This window comes from Carettochelys insculpta, chromosome 3 (assembly GCF_033958435.1).
Source record: "Carettochelys insculpta isolate YL-2023 chromosome 3, ASM3395843v1, whole genome shotgun sequence".
NCBI lineage: Eukaryota > Metazoa > Chordata > Testudines > Carettochelyidae > Carettochelys > Carettochelys insculpta.
The window spans coordinates 107,825,386-107,845,589 of NC_134139.1; the positions used below are offsets into that span (position 1 = coordinate 107,825,386).

At 43.8% G+C, this 20,204-nt stretch overlaps 1 protein-coding gene across 1 annotated transcript in view; it reads right to left on the bottom strand.

Annotated features, from left to right (window-relative positions):
- The window catches only part of ENPP1 (ectonucleotide pyrophosphatase/phosphodiesterase 1), a 104,535-nt gene that overhangs the window by 42,644 nt on the left and 41,687 nt on the right, over nucleotides 1–20,204 (bottom strand). Inside the window, exons 6-10 of the mRNA XM_074990556.1 lie at nucleotides 18,977–19,074; nucleotides 7,728–7,807; nucleotides 5,578–5,697; nucleotides 4,232–4,341; nucleotides 1,795–1,860 (exon numbers count right to left, since the gene is read on the bottom strand). Coding sequence (XP_074846657.1) covers nucleotides 1,795–1,860; nucleotides 4,232–4,341; nucleotides 5,578–5,697; nucleotides 7,728–7,807; nucleotides 18,977–19,074 — 474 coding nt within the window. The remainder of the gene's footprint in view (nucleotides 1–1,794; nucleotides 1,861–4,231; nucleotides 4,342–5,577; nucleotides 5,698–7,727; nucleotides 7,808–18,976; nucleotides 19,075–20,204) is intronic.

A 20,204-nucleotide genomic window follows, 5' to 3' on the forward strand; every position in this document is an offset into this window, starting at 1 on the left:
CAAGAAAGGGATCATAGACAGATTTCTGAAAACATCTGCTCAGCGTGCAGTAGCAGTAGAAAAAATTAACGTCAGCAATCATTAAGCAAGGGGTGGACAATATTGGCCAAAACTTGAATACTGCATGTCGTTCTTGCCATTCCCTTTCAAAAAGGATATATTAGAAAAAGTACGAAGAAGGGCAACAAAAATATTAAGAGTATACAACAGTTTCCATATGAGGAGAAATTAAAAAGACAAGGGCTAGTCATCTTGAAAAAGCGATCACTAATAGGGAATACAAAAGCAGTCTATTAAAATCATTAATGGTGTACAGAACAGAATAAGGAAGAGGTAATTACCCCTTCACGTAACACAAGAACCAGAGTCCTTGACACTAAAGGGAAGCGGGTTTAAAGCAAACAAAAAGGAACTATTTCTGTGCACGATGTACAGTCAACTAGTGGAAATCACAGGGAATGCCATGAGGACAAAAAGTGTAACTGGGTTAAAAAAAGAATTAGATAATTAGAATATCAGTCCATCACGGCTACTAGGCAAGGTAGTCAGGGATGCAATCCCATGTATGAATACCCCATAAACCTTGGACCGCCAGATTATGGCTGTGTCTAGATTAGCCCTCAACTTCAAAGGGGGCATGGTCATTAGGGTGTTGGGAGATCACTAGTGAAGTGCTGTGGTGCATATGCAGCGCTTCATTAGTCAAAACCTCCCCCAGGGCAACTTCAAAAAGTGTGAAACTTGGAAGCGCTGGCTTGCGTGCAGCCACAGGTACTTTGAAGTGGTCGCACTCCTTCGAAGTCCCTTTACTTCTCAAAATTAAGTAAAGGGACTTCGAAGTGCCTGCACTCCTTCAAAGTACCCGCGGCTACATGCAAGCCGGCACTTCGAAGTGCCTGCACTCCTTCAAAGTACCCGCGGCTACACGCAAGCCAGCACTTCGAAGTGCCTGCACTCCTTCAAAGTACCCGCGGCTACACGCAAGCCAGCGCTTCGAAGTTTCACACATCAAAGTTGCCCCAGGGGAGATTTTGACTAATGAAGTGCTGCATACGCACCACAGCACTTCACTAGTGATCTCCCAACACCCTAATTACCATGCCCCCTCCGAAGTTCAGAGCTAGTCTAGACACAGTCTATGCTATGTTCACTTCCTTCGAAGCATCTGGTATTGCCACTGTCAGAAGACAAGACAGAGACTGTGTCTAACACATGCCTGGAGGAAGGACCATGGCAATGAGCAGCTTGAAAGATGCTAACGAGGTGTGGATGTAAATTTCCCACACCTCATTAACATATGGCCGCATGATTCAGAGTGCGGAGGAAGCTCTTCCAGACTCCAAAATAGATATGCAGACGCACGGCCCCCAGGGATCTTCCAGAAGGAAAGCCTGAGGAAGAGGGGACTTCCGGAAGGACAGCTTCCTTCTGGGAGATCCCCAGGGGCCACGCATCTACATGTCTATTTTGGAGTCCAGAAAAGCTTCTTCTGGACCCTGAATCACGTGGCCATATGCGAATGAGGCGTGGAAAATTTACATCCATGCCTCACTAGCATCTTCCAGGCTGCTCATTACCATGCCTCTTCCTCCAGGAGGGGCATGTGTAGATGCAGTCTGAGATAGATGGACCATTGGTTTGAGCCAGTATAGCCACTCATATGTCCTTTGGAAATGATTGAAATAATGCACACAGGGTATTGTATTAAATATGTATATTAGAATAATTAAATAATGATTAAAATACATTATAACACTGTAAACAGGATATTTACATATGAAATTAAATACCTACCTTTCATCTTCAGGTAACCGCAGCCAACGAAGAATAGATATCACTCTTTCTTCAAATGGGATTGAACTGTATTGGAAAAAAACAATAGCAACTCTATTTCAAAAAACTAAAAATTTTGAGTAGGTAACTATGAAACCTGTTCTCATTTCAACAAAGATCACTGAAATTACCTGACAATAATAAAGTTGAACATCCATGAAACATAACTAGATCAATTCTTTGGAGTATTACTATGATGGCAAAATTTACAAACACAAGGCCAAGGGCATAAAGCTCACTGAAGTCAAAGAGTTTCTCACCTCCATGGGCTTTGGATAAGATCCTAAATCTTGCTTGCCTTCCTCACTCAAGCAGTCCTCCTAATTTCAAAAAGTGTGCTCACGTAAAGTGAGAAGGATTTGTCCCATATACTGTATTTTTAAACCTAGCCTGGTTTATTGTACAAATGTCAAATGTACATATTTCTCCACTGCAGAAATATGTTTATTCATAGGTAGAAATAACAGTTGACCATGAAAGCTACTGCCTTACTGTGAAATAACTTGAAAATTTACAATAAGGGCTATCTGACAGTTTCTCACAACTACAAGTTGAGCCTTTCTCATCCTGCACCCTCAGGACCTGACCAGCGCTGAACAAGAGAATTTGCCAGACCACAGAAGGTCAATATTATCTAGCACATTCCCAATGCTTCCACTGCTTACTGGGCTCTTGGAAGACATTTAGGGGTAAATTACAGCTAAACAACAGCAGAGAACACAGAGAGTCAAGACTGGTAGCTGTAAACAAACTTTCTGGGACAAAGGGAAATTTGCCCACACTTATGAAAGTGGTTGTCCAGCTAACTAAAATGCTGGATTACAGCTTTTGCCAGACAAGAGAGCTCTGGATTACAGATGTTCAACCTGTATCTCACTGCACACAGTTTTTCAAGTACTTAGACCTGCAGTGTCCAATACATTCACCACATGTAGCAAACAGGACACTGCAGCGTGGCGACTGCCGCTCTGAAGATGTGGGTGGCTCATGAAGCATTTAAATTTGGCTACTCCTAGAGCTGTACGCGGGGAGGTGCCATCAGCTTGCTCTGTGCACATGCCCCACTGCGTGGTGGGAGAAGTGTGTGGTGGCAGTGGCAGTAGGCCAGGTGCCCCCAGCCACTCTGGCGAGTTGCCAGCATTGCTTTAGAATGGGGGAGCTAGTGGTGCCTAGCTCTGGTGGAGGGGAAGGGATTTATTTAGAGAGCGGATGGGAGTGCCTGGCTCTGGGGGAGGAGGAAGGCATTTATTGGGGGTGAGGGGTTGTGGCAAATATGGAAGGACAACATTCACAGGTGTGGAGATCTTTGAATTCTTATAGGACACCACTGACAGACAATATTATATACAGATTTTTCCACTTCATTTAAGAGAAGTGCTCAGACTGAGCGATCAACCTGAGAATCTAGGTATTTGTGAAATATTTGCACCAAGGTAAAGAAAAGAATCAACGGGTGGGAAATATTTTACTTGCCTCTATCATAAACATACTTTTCTGTAGTGTGTTATAGAATAAAAGGTTTCTCATCAAGAAACAATATGCATAATGGAAAATGCATGTCCTGGCTAGTAGAATTGTGTTCTTTCACAATGTGCAGGGCTATATTAAAAACAGGACAATGACAAAACAGAATGTAAACATCCATCATTTTGCAAAATCTGACCCAAAACCAGGAAAGGAAGCAGAACAAAGTCTACACACAATTTCATCTGTCACACGCACATTCTAATGCACAGGCGGTTAACAGGCAGAACATGAGCCTAATCCAGACTGCCATACTGTTCTGAATTTTTTTTTTTGGACAAATCTTTGCACAATAATCCCTCAAGGTATGTGAGGGCTGCATTCCACGGAACCCTCACGTACCTTGAATTTCGTCTAAGTTGGAGAGGGCTAGGGGGATGGGTTGGGGACCTGGGTCAAGGGCAGAGGGGGCCTACAGCCATCGCTTCCCTGGGGATCTGGGAGAGGAAAAGGTGGGTTTTAGTCTGCCTGGCTGCCCGCAAGGGCAGGTAGTTAAGCGAGCTAAAAGCCTCCCCGCTACCTTCCCAGAGCAGTGCCTAGCGCCGTTCTGGGAAGGTAGGGGAAGGGGCTCTTCACCTGCTTGGCTGCCCGCAGCTGCAGGAAGCTAGGCAAGCTAATAGCCCAGCAGCTTCACACTGTGCAAAACTCACGTTAATGAGAGTTTTGCGTAACATGAAGCAACGTAAAACAAGGGTTTACTGTATTTATCATTAGCATCATTATTTTGCTGTCATTTGCTCTGGAATCTGGATAATGAACAAACCTTGATCAAGACATTTGGAGCTTGACAAAAATAATCGATTACCTCTGCCGCAATTTATTGCTCTCCCAAAGGGAACCACACACACACGCACACACATATTACATTACATACCTATTGTATATCTTATATAAGTCTGGAAAAGTTCCATTAATTCTTACATCTGCTCCAGGCCAGAAGAACGTACCAGCTTTTAGACCTTGATACATAGCTGTTAGCCAAATCTGTGGAATGAGAACAGGCATCTTTATTTAATATTTGTCATAAAGTCCCAGTTCCTGGAATCCTGTTATTTTATGAGAATTTCCACTTGTCATTTTAAAAAAACAATTCTAGCATTCATAGTTGTGGAAAAAAGTTTGAAAAGGTGAACTGGGCATAATCTAAAGGTTCAAACCCTCAGAAGGAAAATAACACAAACTAAAACCACATTAAACACACACACACACACACACACTCATGACTTTCAAGCCAAGATCATGATTTTCGAATGATTAGCAGCAATAATATAGCAAGTTAAGGGAAAAGAGGAAGCTGAAACTATTTTTGGGAGGGAGAGATAAATGGGAGACCTGGTAAAGAGAAGATGGAAGGTCAGTAACGTAGGCTGGAGAAGAGGAAACAATAGTGCGAGTTGGTGGATAGACAGAGAAGAGTCAGACAGATATAAAAGCTGAGAAATGTAAAAAATGGAAAGTCAAGAACACACAAATATATAGTTTTATTTCTTTCTAATGCATTATATTCCAGGCAGAAAAGCAAGGGGAAGTAAGAGTAGGAATCTCTGGGTCACTGCAGCTGGTGTCAGAACCACCAACGGGGAGGGGGCACAATGGGGCAGTTGCCCTTGGGCCCAGCATTTCAAAGTATCAAGAACTTCAGTCAGAGCTCCAGGCCCTGTGCCACCACTCTCATGGGGCTCTGAGGGAGTGGGGGCAGGGCAGAGCTGACTGCACTAAACCTGGCCCCTTCTGGGGTGGAGAGCTGGGCCCCCCTTCCTCCTGGCCCCTGCCACTGGCTGAAGCATAGCGGGAGCTAGATGACTTTTCAAGGACTAAGCGTCCAAAGAGTTGGGACTGTACCAAGCATCTACAGAGACCTTGGTCTGGAACTCATTCTATAAAATTACACTTTTTTGGGGTCACAGGGAGGCTGACAGTGAACAATGAAAATGTTCTAAGCAGGGGAAATTACCATAAAAATCATATACACAAAGTAATTAATGAAAATCCTGCCAGCTATATTTTCCTTATGGCAGATAACATTTAAACTATTTCAAAATCCATTTTTAGTTGCAACAATTTAATCATTATTTATGCCAAGTGACATTTCTTGGCTGCCTTGGAAATAACTTTCTGCAACATTGTTTCTCAGTATCATCGTTTTCCTGAGAAATAAAATTAAAACAGCATAATCACTATCTCATGTCTCATAGCAATATATTACTTATTAATACTTACAGGTTGTCCTTGGTACCACCGAGGATTAAATTTCTCTGCATTTTTAAGTGTGAAGGAAGCATTTCTATGGGGGTCATAGATCTTGTTATCAATTATACCATGGGATTCCGGATAGAGCCCCTACAATTAAGATTGTACCATTTTATACAAAAGAAAATCCATTTTACATAAATTCTTATGTAAAAGTCACTATAAACGCTACAAGCCATAGAACGATCTAACCACGTCACAATTCACGGCTACAAAGATCAAATACGGTGTGATACTTCACAAAGGTAACACAGCGTTTTTTTATCAATTTACACAAAGTCTGAATTTGGCTTGGCTATTTCAGGCTCAATTTACAGCCTGCTTGCTACAAAGTCTCCTGTTATACTCTTTGAGAGGCATTTGCTATCCATGACACACAGAACCTAACTGGATGGCATAACCTCAGACTTTTTGGCATTTTAAGGATTGCACAACTGATTTCTCATGAAGCAGCTGAGTGGAGCCCTACCTGTGATTGACTAGATGCCTCTGTGAGAGAACATACCAGCAAGTATCAGAGGGATAGCCATGATCATCTGTATCTGCAAAAACAAGTCCCTGTGGCACCTTAAAGGCTAACAAAGTTATTTGCATCTCATAAAATGTGTCTTTGTACACCAAAACTTATGCCCAAATAAATCTGTTAGTCTTTGAAGTTTATACCAACAGGTAGCTTATCGGTGGGAAGTGGGGAGCTGCTAGAGGTAGGGTATCTCTGGAGGAGACCTTGAGATAGGGCAAGGAGCTGGAAGGGAGCTTATCTCTGCAGTTACCTGAAAGGCCAGGCTGGAGATACCTCCTCTCTGCGTGGTTTAGCTATTTTGACCGATGTTGAACCATGTTTATGATTGAAAAAATACATGCCTCAGAAAAGGGAATGAATAGGAAGCTTTATTTGTACACTATCTGGAGAGTTTGTCCCCTAGTTTTCATTAAGAGTGGGAGAACTGAGGCAGAAAGGGTTTGGATTTAAGACCGTGCATCTCATCTGGAATGGGGTGGGAAGTATCCCAGGGCAGGAAGCCGGGAGGTGTCCTGGGAGCTCAGTGTGTTGCGGTGGGAATCCCCACTGAGCTGGGAAGACATGCCTACCACAAACAGGGCCCTGGGCTGGAGCCTGGTGGAGAGGCAGGGCCCAAGGTCCCCTGCCTCCACTTCTGTGACCCCCAAGGAAAAGGGAGCACTGGCTTGCCACTACTGACTAGGCTGCTGGGCCTGACTGAGGGGATACAGACTAGGCCACTGGGGCCTGAGGGCAGCTAGAAGCCACAGGAAGGGATAAATAATTTTTTAAAAAATTTGTAAAGATCCAGAACATAACAGCACCCAGTGCCACACCATGCAGAGACAACAGCATTGACAAGTCAGGAGCAGAAGGCAAAGAGATTGTGATTCTATCAGTCTTAATTTGAGTTTCTGAACTCTGCACCACACAGTCCAAAGAAGTCTGCTGGCATATCACAGAAGGCAGTAAGATACAATTCAGTTTTTGGAATTTTTTTTAAATGGTTATACTTATGACAAAATCTTAAGAAACCAGTTGTTTGTGACACTTCTGTCCTCAGACTGCCTCTGAACCACAGGTACATCTCTGCTAGTTTCATGTCTCCTCCCACCTTCAAAATTCAGGACACTTTCAGATTTCTGATTTCAGTTTAGATCTCACCTATGTCTACTTAATGCCACATTGCTGTTCTAAAGGAGAGCTATAAGCCACACATCTTCCTAAATAAAATGAATAAGAAAAGAACCTAGCTTGCCTCTACTCCACCCGCAAAAATTGTGACTCAGCAGATGAGTCACATTCCAGTGCACAAAATGAGGAAGCGTGCCAATTTATAATGCCACAGAGATATTTGCACCTGGTATTAGAGAGTTTATTAATTAGCTGGCTCAAGTTGATTTGACCAAGCATTAGTAGTTTTTACATAAAGATTATCATACATTAAGCCAGATCTTAAGTATGAAAAGAAGAAAAGTGAAAAATGTAGATGTCACAATCCTGTTGGAAATCTTAACCATTGTTTTTTGTTAGGTTTCACAATCCACAAATCCTGTTTCTCCTGAAATTAAATTCTGAACAATGTCTCTTCTAGAGAGAAAAACACAGAAGTTCTTACTGTGACAATGGTGTAATGATTTGGAAAGGTTTTTGTTGGATACACTGGTCTCATGTTGGGCGTGTATGTTCCACATTCCTCTGGTGGAAGAAAACACAAAGTTACAAAACTGAAAAAAAATCACGGGATGTAAAACTTCTATATATTTCTTATGGGGCTAATTCTTTGAGACTGAAGTCAGCAGTCACAAAATAAGGCTTTTGATACAATACCTGGTGCATATGTATGAATTATCCGAGAAGCTGTGCTTTTCCAGTTATAACACAGATCTGGCAGCTCATGAGAGTGCTGATAATGATTTTAGTCTGGGAGTTCCCAGAAGCAAAGTGGCTTTTCACTGAAGGCTATAAATGCTTTCTTGCCCCAATTCCCTGAACAGTCATCTGAAAAACTGCTATTTACTTTGCTTTCAGTTTATATATACATTCCATAAAAAGAAATGCTTATCATCTTCTCTAGCCATAACCTCTAACTTGAATAACAAGAAGTCTTGTGGCACCTTATAGACTAAGATATTTTGGAGCATAAGCTTTCGTGGGCAAAGACCCGCTTCATCACATGCATGAGTGGAGGGGGGTGGTTTCTGACGGGTATTTAAAAAGTGGGGTGCCAGTAAGAGGGAGGGCCACAGCTGACAAGGTCTATTCAGCAAGGTGGAAATGGCCCACTGTCAATAGCACTTATCAAAAGAGATAAAAACAAGTCAGATCAGACAGGGGGATGTGAGCCTTTGTCAGAGTTAATGGGGAGATATTTGAACCCAGAGCAGAGAAACTACCTTTGTAAACTGCGAGCCACTCCCAATCTCTGTTTAATCCATGATGGCATATATTATATTAGAAGATGTGCAGGTAAAGGAGCCCCGATGGTATAGTTGGTGTTAGGTTCTGTGATGATGTCACTGGTGTAGATGTGTCTACACCATAAATCAGGACCTAACACCAACTATACCATCAGGGGCTCCTTTACCTGCACATCTACTAATATAATATATGCCATCATGTGCCAGCAATGCCCCACTGCAATTTACATTGGCCAGACTGGACAGTCTCTCCGTAAAAGAATAAATGGACATAAATCAGACATCAGGAACGGTAATGGACAGAAGCCTGTGGGAGAACATTTCCATCTCCCTGGACACTCAGTGGCAGATTTAAGGGTGACAGTCCTGAAACAAAAAAAATTTAAAAATCAAATGGAGAGAAACATCTCTGAGCTGCAACTTATTTTCAATTTTGACTCCATAAACCATGGCCCTCCCTCTTACCGGGACCTCACTCTTTAAAAACCCCTCTGAAACCACCCCCACCCCCATGCATCTGATGAAGCGGGTCTTTGGCCACGACAGCTTATGTTCCAAAGTATCTGTTAGTCTATAAGGTGCCAAAAGACTTCTTGTTCTCGAAGCTACAGACTAACACGGCCACCTCTCTGATACTCTAACTTGAATGTTCTTATCACATAATTCCAGCTCTCTCTAAAAAAAAATCACCAATATTATAATGAAAAAATAAATCCAGTATCACATTTTTGGCCTAAACAAAAAGATTCCTCCGCAGCAAAGCCACCCAAATCTATACTCAGGCACCGAACCAACTGTTCATTTCTTTTCAAATTAGGACAATAACCCTCAATAAAGTATTTAAAAACACACACACACGCAAAGTTTTGTGTAAACAACATTGATAAGCCTAAAGTTAATGATTCATCAAATTGATTTGTTCTGTAATCTAGGTATGCACTTGAATCATTCTTTCATGCACATTTGATATATCATAGATGTTAGCAGATTTCAAGAAATCTTCATGTCTAAAATGCCAATTTGCTACATTAGCTGAACCTGGTCTAAGACACATTGACTCCATTTGAAAAAAAGTTTCATGTTGCCTTCAATGGGCTTTGGACTGGCCACAACTGGGGGAAAATATTAGATAAAATAAGAATCGACCAAACCCTCTCCTAAAATTAATAAAATTCCAGTTTTAGAGTGCAACTAGAAAATTTACCCACGTGTTTCTCATTTCCTTCAGGGAAGGGGGCTGGAGGTGTGGGAGGTGCAGAAATCAGGGCAGGGTTTTGGAGATAAGCAGCTGTAGGAGTCAGGGCAGAGAGTTGGGAAGTAGTGGGGTACATAGGATTTAGGGGCAGAGAATATCTCAGTGATCAGGTTAATAAATTTGGATGGCAGGTCATAGTGTTGCAGTTTCCACAAAGTGTCTCTATCAGTGCTGTCACAGGCTTTTTTGTAGGCTATGAAGGTTATGTACAGGGTGAGTTTCACTCAGCCAACTGTTCTGTGATCACTCTGAGAGTTGCTGTTTGGTCGCTACGAGACCTCTCTCTTCGGAAGCTGGCATGTTCTTCCCCGAGCTGCCTATCACTTTCTGTCTTCATTCTCTCCAGCAGAAAACTATTGAACATTTTTTCTGCAACAGATAGTAACGTGATGCCCCCCTCAGTTCTTGCATTTCTTCAGGCTGCCTCTCTTTGGAAGCTTGATAAGGTAGCTATGTTTCCATTCTTTTGGGCTCTCCTAAGCGTCCAAAATTTTTCCAAAGAGATTATACATCATGTTGATTGATGACTCACTAACTGCCTTGATTGTTTCCATGGGGAGGTTGTCTGGACCAGGTGCTTTTCCACTTTTTGAATTTCTTCTTCTGTAGGTCTATTATTAATTTGAAGAAGCGTATTTGCAGCTGGTAACCCCCGCGGCTCTATGCGGGCAGGGCAATTCAGTAGTTCTTCAAAGGGCTCCTTACATCTAATGAGCTGCTTACTTTGGTTCGTTAGCACATGGCCCTTCTTATCCTGTAATGGCTGATCCACTGTACATCATGACCCCAGAAACATTCCATGGGATGTCATACAGCTCTTTAAAGTTTCTCTATCCTGCAACTTGTTCCACTTGTTGTGCAAGATTTTCCACAAAGTTCATCCTGTCCTGTTTTACAGCCTTTCTAATGTCTGTTAGCTTCTGAATTTAGTCTCTGAGCTTCCACTTTGGCTGCTCCTGTTTTGCTGTTGCTGATTTTACTGACCTTTCATTCCTTTACTTATCTCAGAGTTTCTGCTGTGATCCATTCTTTGTCATGCCTTATTCTCTTTCACAATGTTTTGTCACAGGTCTCTTTCCAGGGTGTGTTGAAGTCTTCCCAAATTTGTTCCACGGTAGCATCTTCCAGAATAAGGTGTGTCAAAAGTGCATACCTATTGTACGGCTCCACTTGGAAACCGGCTTTTGTCTCTAAATTCTCTAAATTTCTCACCAAACACAAAAGCATAGAAGAAAAGTTTGCAATACTAGACAAAACTGCTTTGATGACTGGAACTGGCATTAACAAAAGAAAGACCAAGACAATGAGGATCAACTATTCCACCACCACCATCACATAGGAGGGGATGACCTGGAAGAGGTGGAGCAGTTCACCTACTTGGGGAGTATTATGGGCAGATATGGAGGAACAGATAAGGATATCGAAGCCAGGATAAGGAAAGCAGCAGCTGCCTTCAAGACTCTTCATCCCATATGGAGCTCACAAATAATAGCTGTAAAGATGAAATTGCAGCTCTTCAACACAAACGTGCTGTGTGCTCTTATATGGATCCAAGACCTGGCATACTAAAAGTCTTCAAATCACAAGCTATAGACATTCATAAACTGATGCCTGAGGTACATCCTACACATCAAATGGCAAGACTTTGTCACATATGAGGAGCTTTGGGACAGAGAAGGACAAGAACCACTTAATGCTCAAATCAAGAGAAGAAAGTGAGGACGGCTAAGCCACACTCTCAGAAAAACACCACCCAGCATCTGCCATGGAAAATGCAAAAGAGGAAGACCTTGGACAGACAACGCGCAGAAGATCTATGGAGATTAAAGGACAACAACTGGGGTACTCCTTGGGTCAGCAAGAAGTTTTGTCTCAAGACAGAGTGAAGTGAAGGAGACTTGCAGATTACGTATGTTTCACTCAAAGTACAAGGGTTTAAGTCAATAGCTCAGGGGTTAGAGCACTGGCCTTGTAAACCAGGCATTATATACCCAATCCTTGGTGGGTCCTCAAATTATAACAGCTTTCAAGTACCTAGGGGTAGGTTAGATAACACAGTCTATATTATTGCTGGCAGAGGTTTATGTCCTGCTATGAGTGCACAGGACTGTACCTGATGACCTCTCAAGGCTCCTGCCAGTTCTGTGAGTCTATATTCTCCCTGGGGCTGGCCCATGGCAGCAAGGGCTGCTCCCAAAGGCTGGCCAGAGGTGGTGGGGGCCACACTGGCTTGCCAGCAGCTGCTGCCGTGGGCCAGGCAGGGTGGTGGAAACTGTACTGCTCAGCTGGAGGGTGTGCCCCTCACACACACTGCAAACCCTTGTCCTTGTTATCAGGCCCCTGTTCCATGAGACGTGAGTTCCCACCCCTTGCAATCTGTTTCCAGACTGTGCCCGGAGACCACCTATACACACTCATGCTTCACTTCTTCACCTTCATATCCTACCCCGATACCAAATGGTGTGACTATCTGGCACTTTAGGAGTGTGAGGAACCCTGGTGGGCCAGCCTCTGTTCTACCTTGGCCTGCCAAGGATAGCATCTGGCAGCTCCTTCACGAAGCTGTGAGCACAGGCTTTTACCTGGCATGGTCCACTCCCATCCCCAACGCCTCCCCCTTCTGCAGCATGAGGAAGAACCTGGCACACACCAACCCTAAGTGCACCAGGTTGCAGCCCCTTTTTCAGCTCCTCCAGAACTTCCTCTTGAAAGGATGGCTGCATTTTTCCCCTCACTTTTCTGTTTAGATACACCCCATCTGTGGCACCACAAAGTCATGGAAGTTCCACGTTAACCTCTTCCTGGTCTTGGCTAAGGTTGCCATGTATAATAGCTGGAGAAGGAGGATGGACAAGGGGTGCTCTGAAACTGTGAGGCCTACTCCTGCTCCTCCCTCACCTGAGCAGAGTTCCTCTGGGTGGTGTCCACTGGCTTCCCCAGAGAGCTTCAGGGAATACTGGGTGCTCTCTGAGGTTCTCTGCTTGGCATCCCCCTCTGGTTCCCTCATTTTGAACCTGCGACCTACACCCCGACCCTGTCTTTTTGTCACTTGTCCCATGGCATGCATTGGTCCCTGGGTCCTCCCGCTAGACTGGGGGACAAACCTTAGAAGGGGCAAGCTTATGCCCAACCACCCCTCAAGGCTCCAAATAGTGCACAGCTGACAGCCACCGAGAACCACAGAGCAGCTATCTGGGGTACGGTTGCTTGCTGCTTCTTTTGGTCATTCTGGCTACGTCTACACGTGAAGCCAACATAGAAATAGGCTATTTTGATGAATAACGTCTACACGTCCTCCAGGGCTGGCAACGTCGACGTTCAACTTCAACGTTGCACGGCACCACATCGAAATAGGCGCTGCGAGGGTACGTCTACACGCCAAAGTAGCACACATCGAAATAAGGGTGCCAGGCACAGCTGCAGACAAGGTCACAGGGCGGACTCAACAGCAAGCCGCTCCCTTAAAGGGCCCCTCCCAGACACAGTTGCACTAAACAACACAAGATACACAGAGCCGACAACTGGTTGCAGACCCTGCGCCTGCAGCATGGATCCCCAGCTGCCGCAGCAGCAGCCAGAAGCCCTGGGCTAAGGGCTGCTGCCCACGGTGACCATAGAGCCCCGCAGGGGCTGGAGAGAGAGCATCTCTCAACCCCCCAGCTGATGGCCGCCATGGAGGACCCAGCAATTTCGACATTGCGGGACGCAGATCGTCTACACGGTCCCTACTTCGATGTTGAACGTTGAAGTAGGGCGCTATTCCGATCCCCTCATGAGGTTAGCGACTTCGACGTCTCGCTGCCTAACGTCGAAGTTAACTTCGAAATAGCGCCCGACGCGTGTAGCCGCGACGGGCGCTATTTCGAAGTTAGTGCCGCTACTTCGAAGTAGCGTGCATGTGTAGACACAGCTTCTGAAGTATAATTGTCCCTGCTATCAGACCCCTCCCTTTCCACTGGATGAGAAACAATCCCATTCCTGTCACATCCCATTATCCTGGCACAACCAATCCCTCACCTTGCTTTAGGTTATAAGAGGAAGCCGCACACCAAATTTGGTGGTCCTAGCTCTGACCGCTCGGGAGGAGTTCTTGAACAGATTCACACATGCACAAACTCTCTCAGGTATATAGTAGAAAAATACATCCTCCTGTCCAAATCTTTCTGGTGCTCGGTGACTTAATGACACCTTGAAGAATTTCCAAACTTCCTGTCTTGCCTAGCACCCCAGCTGCTAGTTTTCTAAAACCTGAAGAAAGAAACTTTGTGGGGATTTCTAAAACCAAAATCCTAGGGGATTTTGGCTGGGACTTTACTCTGTCTTTTATTCTTCTTGACTAACCTGCCATATTTCAAAGCCAGATAAAGTGAAAGACAAAAAGAGGAAGTGTTTAAAAATATTTTATTAAAGAAGCAAAAGAAATCTAATCTCTCTTCCCAACCAAAATGTACATGTGACAGAGTGGGACATATCCGGGTCAAACTGCAAACTCCAATTTGTCACCTCCATTTTGGATTAGAATATCCATTTTGTGCTATGTGCTCAACTCATATCTAACCTTGCTGAAAGAAAAGTTGTTATAATGTATTGTAGTTTCATAGAATCCTAGGGCTGGGAGGGAATTTAGGAGGTCATTGAGCCCAGCCCCCTGCCTAAAGCAGGATCAACCCTAACTAAATCATCCCAGCCAGGACTTCATCAAGCTGGGACTTAAAAACCTCTAAAGGATGAAGATTCCACCACCTCCATAGGTAATGCATTCCAGTGCTTCACCACCCTCCTCGTTAAATAGTTTTTCCTAATATCCAACCTACATTTCCCCCTCTGTAACTTGAGACGGTTGCTCCTTGTTCTGCCATCTGTTGCTAATGAGAACAGCCTCTCTCCATCCTCTTTAGAGCTCTGCCTTCAGGAAGTTGAAGGCTGCTATCAAATCACCCCTCATTCTTCTCTACTGCAAACTAAATAAGCCCAAATCCCTCAGCCTCACCTCATAGGTCATGTACTCCAGCCCCCTAATCATTTTGTTGCCTTCCACTGGACCCATTCCAATGCATTTACATCCCTGATATACTGGGGGGAGGGTGCAGAAATGGCCACAATACTCCAGATGTGACCTCACCAGTGCTGAATACAGGGGAATAATAACTTATCTAGCTCTGCTAGAAATGTTCCTCTTAATGCCCCACAATATGCCATTAGCCTTCTTGGCTACAAGGGCACACTGTTGACTTATATCCAGCCTCTCATCCCCTGTAATCCCTAGGTCCTTTACTGCTGCACTGCATTTTAGCCAGTCAGTCCCCAGCCTGTTACAATTCTTGGGATTCTTCCATTCCAAGTGCAGGACTCTGCACTTTGCCTTGTTAAACCTCATCAGATTACTTTTGGCCCAACCTTCCAATTTATCTAGGTCTCTCTGGACCCTATCCCTACCCTCTAATGCATCTACCTGTCCCCCCCGCCAGCTTAGCATCCTCTGCTAATTTGCTGAGGGTGCAATCTATCCCCACATCCAGGTCATTAATAAAATGTTGAACAATACCAACCCCAAAACCAATACTTGGGGCTCTCCACTTGAAACCTACTGCCAATCAGACATTGAGCCATTGATCACTACCTGTTGGGACTGACTATCTAGCCAGCTTTATATCCACCTGACAGTCCATTTATCCAATCTATAGTTCCTAAACTTATGTGCAAGAATATTGTGGGAGACTGTATCAAAAGCTTTGCTAAAGTCAAGGTATATCACATCCATTGACTTCCCCACGTCCACAGAGCTAGTTACCTCATCATTGAAGCTAAACAGATTGGTCAGGAATGACTTGCCCTTGGCAAATCCATGTTGATGACCCAATCACTTTTCCCTGTGCCAAGTGCTTCAAAATGGATTCCTTGAGGATCCCCTCCATGATTTTTCCAGGGAATAAGGTTCCCTGGATTGTCATTCTTTCCTGTTTTAAAGACAGACACTATATTTTTCCCCCCAATCATCCAGGACCTCTCCCAAATTCCATGAGTTTTCAAAGATAATGGCCAAAGGCTCTGCAATGGCATTTGCCAATTCCCTCAGTGCCCTTTGATGTATTAAATCTGGACCCATGGATTTGTGTACATCTAGCTTTTTTAAGTAGCCCTTAACCTGTTCTTTCCCCACCTACAGCTGACCGCTTCCTTCCCATACTGTATTGCCTAGTGCAGTAGTCTGGGAGCTGACCTTGTCCATGAAGATAGAGTAGCCTACTAACCTACCCTGTTCAGACAAGAAGCAATCAAGACAAGCTGGAGAGTATGGCTCATGGAAAGAAACTATATTTATTGGTTTGCTTAGCTAATTTGTCTGATGAAATTTGATGTGGGGGGGAGTCACAATAAAAACCTTCAAAATTCATCATTCATTTAACCAGCAGTATAAATGAACGTGTCCGACAAACGAAGCCTGCCTGACAATTTGTGGAGTGGATCCTGGCATATACAGATCCACATTTTTGTATCTGGGGCAGGTTCTGTGTATTTTCTTTCTTATGCTGCCCCAGCTCTGCTGCTCAGTACAGAGGTGAGGACTGTGCACCCCAACTTCATCACACTTTGGCAAGATAATGCTACTGCTGGCTCCAGGCTAACACAGGGCTTGCACCCCATCTATACTATGGTCATGCCCTTCACAGGGTATAAAAGGAGAGGCTAAGCTTCCTTGTGTTATATCCTATCCAACTTGTGTCCCACTGCATTAAACTGCCAACCATTCCACATGCCAGTGTGTACATACCATAAATAATGTAACCTGCAAATGAAACGCTAGTGCCAATAAGGGTCAGTCCCTGAAAAATGGCCCTCACTATTTTATGTAAGAGGATGTGATTTCAGCTGGTCACAGCAGTTGCAATTAAATGAATCAGTTTTAAATTTTCATTGACAAGGGTTTTTAGACCCACAAGTCTCTGGTTCAAAGTGACCAGAAAAGATTAAAGCTCTTGCACTCTCTAGCTTGGTGGTATGGCCATTGGCCTGGATGTGGGAGACCTACCTTCAAGCCCGCTCTGTCTAGTTCTGAGTGACGTGGGATGAGAAGTGCTGTTTTGGATCAGCCAGAGTAGGCTCAAATCTGAATCACCCACCTCTCAGGCCAATACCCATGCCACTAGACTAGAATATGTAAAAGCAAGTCTCAGTCATCAGTGTAGCTTTTAATCAAAAATTAAATATTGACATAATTCCACTGAATTACAGTGTTTGAAAAATTTTTGAGTTGGTTCCAGGACAAAAATGAATACAAAATTTCAAAACCTTGAAAGTTGCTGGGAAATGGAATTGTCCTCCAGTCAGCTCTAGTTGTGAGGAATATCCCAGTCAAGAAGAGAATGTTCTCATTGCAATTTTTAGATAAACAATGTATTCATTCCAGACTGTAATTGGACAGCAAGAAGCTTGATGTTGCTATTCAGGCAAGAGGTACCAGGGGATTGTTACAAATGGTCAAGAGTTTGGCTGTAAGCCTGATGTTAAATTATCCTTATAGTTACTCAACGGGAAAAGCATGGAGATTGTTTATTTTAAAATAAACAACAACTAGAAGTTTATGTTCTGTAAAACACCACAAAACCTGTGGGAAAATGCACTAAGATTATGACTGGGTTTTGCCACTTGTTCATTTAACAAAGCTAAACTCCTCTCTCAAATTTCATTATTTTCCTACTGTGTATCAGCTGTTACATTTTATTAGTTATTTTCTCCACCCCACTTTCATTTTCAAAATCCAAGTGTTTTCTACCGCTCCACAATTTTATTACTTCCCTACCTAAATACAAATCATTTTGCAGACTGAATTACATTTTAGAAATAGTATGGAAGCAAACATCATGGCTCATTACATTTTTTATTTTTCCACAACAATGTAAACTCACAGTGTAAACTCTAGTTAAACAGGAGTAATTTTGCAGTAAGAAAGGTCTTTTCAACCATTTTCACTCTCTCACTGAGAGCCCAAAGAGCACTAGGCCAGCTCCCACACCTCACGTTCCATTTGCTATACAATCACCATCTTACAAATCAGGAGTGGGCAATAACTTTTGATGGGGGGGGGCATTCCAAGATTTTATAAGGGTCCAGGGCTGCACTTCTCTATGGAGGATGTGTGGGGTCTGAGATGGGTTTGGGTGCTGAAGGGAGCTTGGGGTAGGAAACTGGTACAGGAGACGGTGTGGGGTCTGAGAGGGAGTTTGGGTGAAGGAAAGGGTTGTAACCTGGGGAAGGGGCCTGAGGTACAGGGTCCTGCAGGGGGCATATGCATAGGAGGTGATGAAGAATCTAGAAGAGAGTTGGGGTATGGAAGGAATGGGGTGCCAGAAGCTGGCTCTGACCAGAAGGCATTTACCTAAGCAGCTCCCATCCGGCAGCACTCTCAGGCAAGCTAGCAGCCCCAGACCACTCCAAGTGGCTGGCTGTTCCATGGTACTCTCTGTACTTCGGGGTGGGGAGGGGTTTCACACACAGTCCCCACCTCCAGAAGAAATCTCTCAGCTCGTATTGCCCAGCTTCCAGCCAATAAGAGCTGAGAGATTTTGCTGAGCACAGGGACAGCATGCAAAGCTCTGCCTCCACAGTATAGAGAGCCACAGGAAGCAGCCAGCTGCCTTGAATAGTGCTGCTCCGTGCTGCAGGGGCAGGACAGATTAAAAGGCTTTATGGGTCAGACCTGGCCTGCAGACTATCTTGCCTGCCCCTGTGAGAGATGATAATTTGTAAACATATGAGACTTACTACTATTTCACCCTTGTACTCTGAGTGGAGCATAGGTCATCTACAAGTCTCCTCCACTTCACTCTATCTTGGGACTAAACTTCTAGCTGGCTCCAGGAGCACCCCAGTTATTGTCCTTCACTTCTCCACATTGTCTAGGGTCTTCCTCTTCTGTGTTTTCCTTGTGGGTTCCATATGAGAGCTTGATAGACTACGCTGGATGGTGGTTTTCTGAGAGTGTGGCATAAACATCCCCACTTTCTTCTCTTGATTTGGCCATCAAGTGGTTCTTGTCCTGCTCTGTTCCAAAGCTCCTTATTTGTGACAAAGTTAGGAGAGGCCAGTGAAATATTTTAAAGGAGTTCTCCTTGTCCTTTTAAGAAAAGACAGCTGATGTTTCTTCTAATTAAGCATCTTGTTATTGTTTAAACAAAAAAAAAATCTACTCACGTAACTTGCTAATAACAGGAAGAAGTCCACGCCACGTGTGCAAATACTCTGCCCTGAAGCCATCCAAAGAAAACAACAACACTGGGGGTTTTGTAAACCTGAGCAATTAGAAATAAGAATGTTAAAGAGAAAACATGAGATTTAACAGCTGTACAGAGATTTTAGGTGTAAAGAGCCACACAGGTGCTCATTAATGTTCACAATTACAGCTAAGGAGAATTTTTTCCAACATTTGTTAGCTGAAAAATACATTTTTAGTCTACCAGAAATTATTCATCTATTTTACCAGACAGCTAGAGAAAAGTATTTCAGGGTCAGCAAAGGTTGTCTTTCAGACCCTTTAGGTTTAGCCCAGTGATTAGATACTTCCCTGCGGTATTAAAGATGTAGGTTTGAAGCCCCGCTCTGGGACAGAGGCTTAAATGCAGCTCTTCCTCCTCCTCCAGACCAGCACTCAAAGGCTGGGTCTACATGGAGCTCTTCTCAGCACTGCTGCCAGCAGAGCTATGCAAAGTGAGCCTCTTGAGACTGCAGATGGCTTATTTGCATACTCCCAAAGCTCACTGCCATAGCCAGAGTTCGGTGCTGGCAGAAGGCGGTGCTTGCACTGCAGAGGCTATGTGCACATAGCCTCTGCCAGCTAAACCCCCCTCTCTCGCCAGTCTCTTATGCCTCAAATGTGTAGACACAGCCTAACACTCAAGCTACAGATCATTCAGATCATGACAGACCATAAAGATCACTATCTCTCCCATTGAAGCTAGTCAACTTTGTATAAAATGCTTAAAAATCAAATTGAACCAAATAGCAACAATAACCATGTTCCTTAATCACCAGACTACTTGTCCTAGAGGCAGGAGATGTGAATTAAAATACCCTCCCCCAAATCTGCCAAAGAAAATATTGGAATTCACATATCCTAGCCTCTTGAGCTAGCCTAACCTGAAACTTAAGGACATCCCACTCATTCTTTTTCTTCCCCACAGGGAAAAACAAGGCTTTTTCTTTGCAAAGGAAAATAAATTATCCCATTGCATAAATAATTGAGGCTCAGATCCTGCAAATACTGAAGTGCATGCTTAAATCTCAGCATTTAAGACACCCTGTTGAAGTCTGTAGGATTACTCAGGTGAGTAAAGTTAAGCATATGTTCAAGAATTTACAGGATCAGACCTAGACTCTGGACCATTGGAATTCACCCAATGCAACACAAAACAAAGAATTCAGA